This window comes from Astyanax mexicanus, chromosome 22 (assembly GCF_023375975.1).
Source record: "Astyanax mexicanus isolate ESR-SI-001 chromosome 22, AstMex3_surface, whole genome shotgun sequence".
NCBI lineage: Eukaryota > Metazoa > Chordata > Actinopteri > Characiformes > Acestrorhamphidae > Astyanax > Astyanax mexicanus.
The window spans coordinates 24203569-24215447 of NC_064429.1; the positions used below are offsets into that span (position 1 = coordinate 24203569).

Below are 11879 nucleotides of genomic sequence, written 5' to 3' on the forward strand. Positions count from 1 at the left end.
CTAATAAGCAATGGAAGCTAGACATTAGCATTGTTGAAACTGCTGAATCCATAGCTAGCTAATTCATCAAACTCTCGTCTCATATTGTTTCCAATGGTTAGGTTATCTGACACAGACTTTATTATTTGGTTTCTGTACTGTATAAAGCAATTAGCTAAATATATTTGTAAAAAATTAAGGTGCAAAAATATTCAGACTTTAAAGTGGCTGATACTGCTTTAGCTAAGCTAGCTAACTGCCAGCTAAGCATTGTATTTGTACATTTGTATAAAGCGGTGCTTTAAAGTTTGTGAACCCCTTAGAATTATCTATATGTCTAAATAAATATGAACAAAAACATGAACAGATTTAAGAATATCCTTTAAACATATAAACAGAAACCAGTTAAACAAATGAGAGAAAAATATTTTAAATATATTATACTTGGTCATTTATTTATTAAGGAAAATGATCCAATATTACATATTTATGAGTGGCAAAAGTATGTAAACGTTTGCTTTCAGTATCCAATATGACCCACCTTTGCAGCAATAACTGTAACTAAACGTTTCCGTAATTCTTGCTCAGTCCTGCACACCAGCTTAGAGGAACTTTGGCCCATTCCTCTGTACAAAACAGCTTCAACTCCTAGATTTTGGTGGGTTTCCTCACATTAACTGCTCACCTCAAGTCATTTTTAGAACATTTAGATTGAAGTCATAAATTTGAGTTGCCATTCCAAAACATTAACATATTCTTAACATAAACACTTATAAATTCTTTTTGAACCATTCTTTTGTAGAACTTTGCTTCTTTGCTTAGTGTCATTGTCTTGCTGCAAGACACACCTTCTCCTGAGATTCGCTTCATGAACTTATGTCCTGACATTTTCTTTTAGAAATCTTTCATATAGTTTTGAAATTATGGTTCCATCAATGATGGCAAGCCATTCTGGCCCAGATGCAGCAAAATCAGGATACTACCACCCCCATGTTTCACAGATGGGATAAGGTTCTTATGCTGGAATGCAGTGGCCTAAAGCTTTCAATACTTAGCTAGCTAGCTAGCTACATTAGCTTTATAGCACCAGTGGTAAACTAAAGAAGCAAACTTCAGGCATCAAACATGTCTTGTCTGATTAAATACATTTGAAATAAGGCAAAAAAGGGGCCAAACTATCTAACACTTTAAAACTCTCAGACATCTACTCACTAACTGTTCCCTTCTTTTTGCCATCTCAGGTTTCCTATAAATCATTGTGTTGTATTTTTTATTATTAAGCTGATAGCTAAAAGAATGTGAATCCATCTAAACTGCCACAGGTAATTAACCTCCCAGAGAATGATCTAATCTCCTGTCTGCGCTGTTAGATTGTGCAGTACTTTGTCTTCTTTTTTGTATTTTTTATTTATTTATGTATTTATCTATCCATTTTTTTTAGAGCCAGTAGTTTTCTTTCTTTCTGCTTTTCTGGCTCACTCAGATGGAGTCGTTTTGTCTGCAGACATTGAGCCGCATAAACACAGCCTAGCCCACATATACTGTATAAAATAGGGTATATGGAAAACTTATATGCATGATTTTCTTCAGTTCGACAGCCACAATGAGACATTCCGCACACTCAGCACTTCTCGACAGGTCTTACACACAGAGAATGTTCCATTCTGCTTTGGAGGATGTTAGCTAATACTGTGTGTTTTGTTTCTGCGGCCTGTCCTCAGAGCCCACCTTTGACCCCTCCGTGGCTAACTGTGACTTTGAGGACAGTCTGTGTCAGTACTACCAGGAGCGTGTTGGGGGGGCTGTCTGGAACAGAGTCTCTGTGAGACCAAACATCTACCGGATTGGAGACCACACTACTGGCTCTGGTATGTAAAGTGGAGAGCTACACATTAGCTGTCTAGCTCACAACCTCTTGTTTAACTTACAAATAAAAAAATTCTGTTAGAAGAAAAGATTCTACACTTTTTTATTGAATCAGCTTTGTATTGTGTTGATTGATTTGGTATTTTTTGTCACATTTAAACACATTGCTCATTTAAATTGTAACTAATCCTTATTCTGAGCTTATCCACACATGTTTTCTCACTCTTGCTCCTGGATCAGGGTCCTACCTCCTGGGTAACACTCGTTTCACCTCCCGCCCGGGTTATGTGGGCCGTCTGCACGGACCGTACCTTCCAGGGAACCATAAGTACTGTCTCAGGTTCTACTACGCTCTGCATGGCTTCAGGAAGATTGACAACGCTCTGGCTCTTTATCTCTATGATGAGAAGAACGTAGCTCAGGAGAAGATATGGACCGTGTCTGAGGGCTACAGAGACATGTGGACGGAGGTGGATGTTACCTATGAGAAACCCATGGCCACTAAGGTAATCAAAGAATTAGTATATGCTAAATAAATATAAACATAATATAAACATAATATAACTTACTTTAACCTTTATTTAATTGCAGACACTGTGAACCCAAGATATTTTGGTTTTGACTGTTTAACTTTATCTCATAAGTATATACATCCATCATCATTTGCTGTTGAATCTGTGATGGCATGGGGTGTGTCAGTAGGATCTGTGATGGCAACATTAATGCATGCAGAAAAGATCTTCAGGGAGAATTTTTTATTATTGTTTATTTCTAATTTTTATCCAACCCATTAATTAGGATTCCCCCTATCATCAGAAATGCCCAACACCAGAAGGGTGTAGACTAGCACATGCCTCCTTCGATACATATGAAGTCAACCATCACCTCTTTTCGAACTGCTGCTGATGTAGCATTGCAGAGTAGCATCACAGCACGTGACTCTTTTCCGATACATCAGCTCACAGACGCCTTGTGCTGCAGATATCACCTTTAGGAGTGATGCGGGGAGAGAGCGCCATCTACCCACCCAGAGAGAGCAAGGCCAATTGTGCTCTCTCAGGGCTCCGGTAGCTGATGGCAAGCAACATGAAGGAGACTCGATCCAGTAATCTCCTGATTATAACGATTATCACTCGGAGCCCATAGGACGAAATATTTAATAGAGATGGTCATGCATTTTTCAAGAAGACAATGCAAAACCAAGTGCTGCAGTTTAATGTGGTAAATGCTTTAACATGTTGCAGGTCTAAAATGCAGGAATGGGTATTTATTAATAAATGACCAGACAAAACATGAAATATCTTGGGGCTATACATGTATTTTAGTGAACAAATGAACTCTTCACATTTTGTTCTGCTGTCTGTAAAGCTGAAGAAGAAATTGTGACTATTGATGTCACCTATATGTCTAATCTGTCAGTAGATTTAAGTGTTCTTTAGAGTAATGAAAAGACAGGGTGCAGAATAATCACTGAGAGTATCTCTTTTCAGTGTTTTCAAGCTAAGATAAGAAACTGCACATCACTGCTGCATTCTTTCTAAAATGACTCACAAAGAATGCTTGTTGTGAGCCCGAGGATTGAAGATGTTCAGGGTGAATAATTTAAGAAAAGATATCTTAATAGTGTAGTGAAGGCCTCCCACATAAGGATTAGACCAAAAATAGACTTGAAGATTGGGGTGTTTATTTATCGTGCAGGACAAATTAAGATGATAGAGCTTCATCTTCTTAAGGATTAAAAGTAAAAGCCCTGATAAGTCCAAACAGGGTCATGTAATATGTCTCTGAAAAAGGTTTAACCTTTAGAGGTCGAGAATTACTGTTGTGTTTTTCTCTAGATAGTATTTGTCAGCATTTGCAGAAACTTCTGGGACTGTGGGCAGGTAGCTGTTGATGACATCACAGTGACACTCGGGGACTGCCGTGTAACCACAGGTGAGAGTCCGCAGGACAGCTGGGTTGGCATTTTACTAATATAGGTGGTGTTGCCCACAATGGTATTTAGCATCTTGATAAAGAAATAAATGATAAATCTATAAACATATATACAGCATTTGGCTACTAACAATTAGATCCAGTGAGAATAATCGAGTGTATTAGTTGTGGTATAGTTCAGGAGTTTATTATACACTACCTGTGTTAGTTGGATAACATCATTAATTGCAGCTAATCAGTATTACAAATTTGCATTGACTCAGCTTTTTAAGTGAGTAATGTATTATGTGAACTCTGTCACTAAAAACATTGGTGTGGAGTTATAGGGCATTGAGGAGATGGGGGAAGTAAAGGGGAGTGGAGAAGATGGGGGGTGTTGAGGAGATGGGTGGAGAATTAGGGGGGTGTTGAGGAGATGGGGTGGAGTTATAAGGCATTGAAGAGATGGGGTGGAGTAAAGGGGGGTTTTGAGGAGATGGGGTGGAGAATTAGGGGGGTGTTGAGAAGATGGGGTGGAGAAATGGGGGAGTGTTGAGGAGATGGGGTGGAGTTATAAGGCATTGAAGAGATGGGGTGGAGTAAAGGGTTTTTTTGAGGAGATGGGGTGGAGAATTAGGGTTTTTTTTAGGAGATGGGGTGGAGAACTAGAGGGGTTTTGAGGAGATGGGGTGGAGAATTAGGGGGGCTTTGAGGAGATGGGGTGGAGAATTAGGGGGGGTTTGAGAAGATAGGGTGGAGAACTAGGGGGGTGTCGAGGAGATGGAGGTGTAGTAAAGGGGCTGTGAGAAGATGGGGTGGAGAAATGGGGGGTGTTGAGGAGATTGGGTGGAGAATTAGGGGGGTTTTGAGGAGATGGGGTAGAGAATTGGGGGGTTTTGAGGAGATGGGTTGGAGAAAAAGGGGGATTTTGAGGAGATGGGGTGGAGAATTAGGGGAGTTTTGAGAAAATGGGGTGGAGAATTAGGGGGTGTTGAGGAGATGGGGTGGAGTTATAAGGCATTGAAGAGATGGGGTGGAGTAAAGGGGGGTTTTGAGGAGATGGGGTGGAGAATTAGGGGGTGTTGAGAAGATGGGGTGGAGAAATGGGGGAGTGTTGAGGAGATGGGGTGGAGAATTAGGGGTTTGAGGAAATAGGGTGGAGAATTAGGGGGGTTTTGAGGAGATGGGGTGGAGAAATAAGGGGGTTTTGAGGAGATGGGAATGGAGAATTAAGGGGGTTTTGAGTAGATGGGTTGGAGAAATAGGGGAGTTTTGAGGAGATAGGGTGGAGAAATAGAAGGTTTTTGAAGAGATGGGGTAGAGAACTAGGGGGGTTTTGAGGAGATGGGTTGGAGAAATAGGGGGATTTTGAGGAGATGGGGTGGAGAATTAGGGGGGTTTTGAGAAGATGGGGTGGAGAATTAGGGGGCGTTGAGGAGATGGGGTGGAGTTATAAGGCATTGAAGAGATGGGGTGGAGTAAAGGGGGGGTTTGAGGAGATGGGGTGGAGAATAAGGGGGGTGTTGAGAAGATGGGGTGGAGAAATGGGGGAGTGTTGAGGAGATGGGGTGGAGTTATAAGGCATTGAAGAGATGGGGTGGAGTAAAGGGGGGTTTTGAGGAGATGGGGTGGAGAATTAGGGGGGTTTTGAGGAGATGGAGTGGAGAAATAAAGGGGTTTTGAGGAGATGGAGTGGAGAAATAAGGGGTTTTTGAGGAGATGGGTTGGAGAAATAAGGGGGTTTTGAGGAGATGGGGTAGAGAACTAGAGGGTTTTGAGGAGATGGGTTGGAGAAATAAGGGGGTTTTGAGGAGATGGGGTAGAGAACTAGAGGGTTTTGAGGAGATGGGTTGGAGAAATAAGGGGGTTTTGAGGAGATCGGGTGGAGAATTAGGGGGGTTTTGAGAAGATGAGGTGGAGAAATAGAGGGTTTTTGAGGAGATGGGGTGGAGAAAAAGGGGGGTTTTGAGGAGATGAGTTGGAGAAATAGAGGGTTTTTGAGGAGATGGGGTGGAGAAAAAGGGGGGTTTTGAGGAGATGAGTTGGAGAAATAGAGGGTTTTTGAGGAGATGGGGAGGAGTTGATATGGACGAATAAAATGCCATTTGCCACTAGTTAAGACCTTCAAAAGATTTTTGGCAATTGTGAGCACAATATACACTGTAAAGAGCTCTCTCTGTTGCTGCGTGCAAATATTGCAGTTTGAGTTTAGTGTTATTCGCAATTTAATTACTCCTTTATGATGCGTTTAGCATTAAAAAACCTTCATCACAATAGTTATAAAATAGAATTTATTTTACATTCTTTGGGGAGCATACCGAAGTTGAGGAAATGGGGCTGAGTTAAAGGGGGCACCAAAAAATATCTCATATGTTCTGACAGAAGGTCAGTGTAAACATAGACAAGGCTCTAGGTTGGCTGCTGTTTTCCAAACAGTTTTTTTTTTACTCGCTTAATACACGTGTGCTGAGGCCATTTCTAATATAATTATTTTATTATGTTCTATCTACTGTATTTAGTAATTTTGCATTAGTCAGAAAACATAGAGAAGTAGATTAATGTGCTGTTAAATAAAGAAACGCCAGCTGCAGTGTTATTATGATGCAGAGAGTGTAATGGAAAATAAAGCAGTGAAAAACTGCTGATGAGATCTCTGTGAGCTTAGGTTCAGCTGGATTTGTCTGCTCAGCTTCTCCATTTGGTGGTAAAAATAGACGACAGGGGCTGTTTGCTCTCAGACTTGGCCTAAGTAGTGGTGAGCACAAGTGTCAAATAACTCCTATTGTTTATAGCACCGTAAAAAGAGTTCTGTTTGTTACTGTGAGTGTGGTCTTAAAGATAACATGGTTATAGATCCAGCTTCTTTGGTGTAGTGGATTCAAGCTACAGCATCTAAACAGTTGGTTTGTATAATGTATGCAGTACAAACTACTTTGGAAACTGGAAAAACCCTCCTTAGAATGTTAGAATGTGTATGTAGATGTCGGTATTCTGTTTGCAGAAAAGATTATAGGTTGTAAACCAGGCCCAGACTTTTTACTCAATTTTTAAATAACTGCTTTTTATAGGCTCATACATCCCAGTGACTGTGCAAAACATCCGCTTCTGGGCACATAGAAATTAAATGGGCAGTGCCCTGTTGCAGCAGGCAGAAATAGACCCAGTTTAACCACTTCTTTTTCTGCACTAGACCTAAGGAAAGGAAAATGGGAAAGCCTGTATATCTGAAGTAATCCCCAAATAATCCAAAGTGGGTTATGTTGTGGTTGTGGAAGACGTCACTATGAAACTCACACAATCCCTTTGTTTACTGAAGAGTCTGCTTTATAATGACAGAACCCATATGCTGTGGTTTCAGGGCCGCTTCGACCTCCAGCAGGACACTGCTACTTTGAAACAGGTGACTGTGGTTATACTCAGGAGAAGAGGAGTAAGAAAGGACACTGGTTACGCATCAGGGGACATACGCCTACCTCCTACACAGGGCCTAAAGGGGACCACACCTTAGGGGTAGGTGAGTCGACAGCATATCTGCCTTTCTAGAGAATTCTACTCGGCTGTTCATTCTCTCACACAGATTAACTACATGATGTACAAAAACTGTGGCATTTTAGTTATTTTAAACGAAGCATTGCCACTTTGATCAGGATATTGCCGATTTGAATCCTGTTCATGTAGCTTGCCATCAGTTGCCAGAGCCCTGAGAGAGAACTGTTGGCCTTGCTCTCTCTGGGTGGGTAGATGGTGCTCTCTTGTCTTTGATCTGATGTATCGGAATCGGGCCGCTGCACTTTTCTTCGAGCATGTTGGCTACTCAGTATTGCTGCATCAGCTGCAGTTAGAAAAGTGGTGGTGGCTGACTTCACATGTATCAGAGGAGGCATGTGCTAGTCTTCACCCTCCTGCTGTTGGGGCATCTCTATTAATAGGGGGAGTCATAATGAGTGGGTTGGGAAATTGGCCTTGTAATTTGGGGAGAAAATAGGGATAAAAAATTAATAAAATGACTTGGAAATAGACATGGCAGAAGTGGAAATATGGGATAGCAGTATGTAAACTGATCACAAAGTGTTACCACAGGGGAAGGCTTGTAAACACTCACACCTGTAGAAGTTGCAAGGTGTATCAGTCTTTGCAATGTCAAATGTTACTATACAACATGTGTAATGCCCTGCTAAGTGTAGTTCAGCCACTGACCTAGTCTTAGAGTCTCTGTAAAACACCATATCCACCGGAGATCCTATGTAAACCTATGTAAACACAAAATGTGGATAGTCCGGGTCCAGAAGGTGGATTTTAACTAGTGTGAAAAGAACTGTTTTAAACATACACCAACCTACCTCAACTGTACTTTTTTTCCTTGCTACTGCAGACAATGGAGGTTGAGGAACAGTTTTATTTGCAGCAGACATATACAACTCAGAGAGACTTAATGCAGGGGGTTCTTTAGCTAACATTGGATATGACAGTGGTTATGGGACACAATAGTAGTTCTGGTACCATAACTTTTGTCATATCAGTGTATCATATTTTTTAAACTTTCATATTCTGTGTAAAGTTAGTCCTATAATGTTACCTCAGAATGTAAGCTAACACCATCTCCTGCTGTTTCTAAGGGTACTTCATGTACATTGAGGCGTCCTATATGCTGCCTGGTCAGTCTGCACGGCTGCTATCTCCAGAGCTCCGAGGCTCTATAGGACCACAGTGCCTGACCTTCTTCTACCACATGTATGGATCGGGAACGGGCACTCTCAGCATCCTGCTCAGACGTGGAGACAGCCTGAAAGAGAGGCTGCTCTGGAGCAGAAGAGGAGAACAGAGCATCTCCTGGATGAAGGCCACAGTGGATTATGAATGTTCAATCAGGCACAAGGTAGAAGCATGAACACAAACCCACACAGGCTTCAGCTTTCTGATGGTCCATCAGTCTAAAAATCAGACATTGAAGTAGTCATACGTTTGAAAGAAGGTGACATTTAAACATTAGTTGTTTAAGTTGTGTCTCTTTTTCTTTGTTTTTTTTTAATTGCAGATTATATTTGAAGCCGTCCGAGGCTCTTCAATACGAAGTGATATTGCTATTGATGATATTGTGTTCAAAAATGGACCATGCAAAGGTAAGTATGATGGTTACAAATCATTTAGAAGCACATACTTATCACAGCAATAGTTTGTGAGAAGCTCAGTAAATGTTTTGTAAAAACTTAATTTCATATTTTTAAGTAGAAAAAAAACAAACATCAAAGTTGAAGATTAGCTTCTAGCATAGAAGCCTACACCCCAGCTGCCGAGTGTAATATGACAATTGGCCCAAGCTGCTTGTGCCAATAGTCCAGCTGCCAAGTATAATACAACAATTGGCCCTTGCCACATGTGCCAACACTTCGGTTACCGATTACAATATGTGAATGCCCATGATGCTTGTGCCAGCAGCCCACTTGCCGAGTATAATACAACAATCGGCCCATGCCGAATGTGTAAATTCACCCATCTCCACAAGTTTCATTGACAAAACAGCACATTTCTCCTCTAAACTTTCAATCTCTACTTTCTAAATCCAAAAGATAGTTTTCCCTGTGTTAATATTGACACATTTTTAATTCAGTTTTAAAGGGATTATGATATATTGTAAGAAAACTACAGAAAGGATACACTTAGGAATGAGGTAATTGACAGCCTTGACTGGAACAGACCGTCTGTGTTTTCAGACAACTAGCTAGTTAATCATACTATTATTTATATGTGGTATTGAATTAATCCACATCTGCATTAATCCTACAGTATGTCACAGTCCTTTGCCTTCAGATTTACAAACTGAACCTCAAAGAGGAAGTGCGGCTATTGAAGTCTTTCCACAGCTGATACAATAACCTCTTTCACTGGGGTGTATTACAGCATCCTGTGTGTGATGTGTTAGGTGGCTGCACAGCTGCTGCTGGACTCTAGCAGTGGTGGTTGTGGAGGAGGGATATCCTGCGCTAAGTCAGAGGTCAGCTCAGCTCAGAGAGAACGAGTTTAAGTTTGTAGTGTCTGTAAGTTCAGAACAACTAGTGCCAGGTGTTGGATTCAGGTTTTGTATATTATTTAGATTGCAGGTGCTTAACTCACCAGTTATTTTATCTTGGATTATTTTTAATTGATTTCAAAATTATTCCTTTATCTATTGTGTAGGTTAACACTGCACAGCTGGAACAAAGTAAAACATGGTTCTTTTACTTCTGAGCATCAATTTAGAAAGAAATGCTAAACGGATAGAATTGTATCTCATTCAACTTCTAATATTATCTAAATTAATGCTGACAACATTATTTTCAGTGCAGACCCTGTAATATTGGGTAACACCTTACCTTGCCTTAATAACTGGGACAGATCTATAATCATGCCAGACTTTTATATTATAAAAACATCCAAGAGGAACACCACACTGACACTGAAAAACTGTGGAATTCCTAGTAAACCCATGCTGTGTGTGGAGGCGAGCATTGTCCTGCAGAAAAATGCAAGTTGAAAGCCTTGCTATGAGAGGCAACACTTGGGGCCACAGAATCTCCTGCACATATATTCAGAGTGTGTCCCTCGTATCACCCTCAGATAGCGCTTTTCCAAAGATGTTCAGGAGCCTATTTTTGAACCGGTTTGCTGTGTTCCCACCAACAAAAGTAGGTTCTGGAACCAGGAATGTTTGTTTGCAGCAGAAACCGAAGAATACTAGATTGTTCAGCGTGAACCGTGATGACATCTGTGGGCCTGTTTGTTTGTAAAGGAGCACCACCGCTGTGCAACGCCCTATGTTACGCCCTATGTTATGACATATGATGTGACTTTTTGTATTTCTAATTTTTAGCCTATTTTCTCCCCAATTTACCAATTACCAAACCATTCAACTTTTCATGGCAAGCTACATGGACAGGATTCGAACCAACAATCTCCTAAACATAGTGGCAGCGTTTAGTCAGCGTGACCACTCGGAGCAAGCATGAAGTGATGTTTTGATGGTTCAACTGGTGGAAATGTGGGCTGGTTTGCTGAAAAGCACGAACAGAACTGGTTCAAGAACCAGTTTTTTTTTGGTAGTGCTATGAGAGCCCTTTTATAGGGCAGTGAGGGATGCACTTTTATATTTGATCAGACTACACCTTTCATAATTTACATATCTGCCGGAGACATTAGTGCATTAGTGTGCATTAGATGGTGTATCCTGGCTTTACACTTTGAGGATGTTTGTTGCTGTATGAAAGATGAGATTCAGTGTCTCTTTCTCTTTCTTTTCTCCTTCTACAGATCCTGGAGACAGCATCTCATACTCAGGCTTCTCTGAAAACTTCAATGAGATTGAGTACTGAGCGAGGCACTGGAATTTTGATGTGTGTGTTGTATCTGTGTGTGTACTGGGGTGGGCTTGTTTTGGGGAGTGTAGAGAAAGATGATTTTTTTTACTATGCATGACAAAGCTGACAGATACACGGTTCATTCTTCCTCTCCAGTCTGAGATGAACGATGACTAGCTGATAAAACATAGCCAGTTGTTTTTGGAGATCACACAGACAGCTTGGGAACTGTCTGGTTTTCTACGTCTTGTTTAACTGTTTCTTTATCGGTTTCTTTTTTTATTCTGTGTTGACGTTACCCAGCCTTCTGCCTTCATCAGTGTAAAGCTGACTGTTAAAGGTGTGATTGTTGCTGAGGTGAAAGTTTGGCTAAGTTTAAGAACTACAAGTACAGTTATTTGCTATGGACACTTTGTATTTATGTAGAATAAAAATGATTTTTTTTTTTCTAAGTCAGTGATTAAGTCTAAGGTCAGTGATCACATCAGGTAATAAATATTCTGAATAAACACTGACCTAAAGCCCCTAAGAAACCTCTGAAACATATTTATTAATTTGTGCACAGCATTTCCTCAGTAAGACACTTATTTTATAATAAACGCAAATAACGTACATACAGAAAGAAGCAAATTAACCTAACTGTGTGATTGCAGCTCAGCAGTGTTGAGCTGTGTCCAGTATCTTTTGGCTTGTTTGGAGTCCAACAACATTTGGACAACATGGAGTGCCCAGACTTTTGCCCAATAGATGGTTGGTCCCGGTGCTCTTCTATACACAGACAGTACTGAA

At 40.8% G+C, this 11879-nt stretch overlaps 1 protein-coding gene across 2 annotated transcripts in view; it reads left to right on the forward strand.

The window, feature by feature from the left end:
* Positions 1-11608, forward strand: part of mamdc2a (MAM domain containing 2a) — a 33003-nt gene extending 21395 nt beyond the window's left edge. Inside the window, exons 8-14 of one of the 2 annotated variants that reach the window (XM_007243952.3) lie at positions 1701-1847; positions 2086-2351; positions 3684-3780; positions 7118-7273; positions 8376-8635; positions 8795-8879; positions 11044-11608. In XM_007243952.3, coding sequence (XP_007244014.2) covers positions 1701-1847; positions 2086-2351; positions 3684-3780; positions 7118-7273; positions 8376-8635; positions 8795-8879; positions 11044-11105 — 1073 coding nt within the window. In that variant the 3' untranslated portion in view covers positions 11106-11608. Of the gene's footprint in view, positions 1-1700; positions 1848-2085; positions 2352-3683; positions 3781-7117; positions 7274-8375; positions 8636-8794; positions 8880-11043 lie in introns of those variants that run through there. The other variant, XM_049470221.1, reaches the window with a different exon arrangement.
* The last annotated feature ends 271 nt before the right edge of the window (positions 11609-11879 follow it).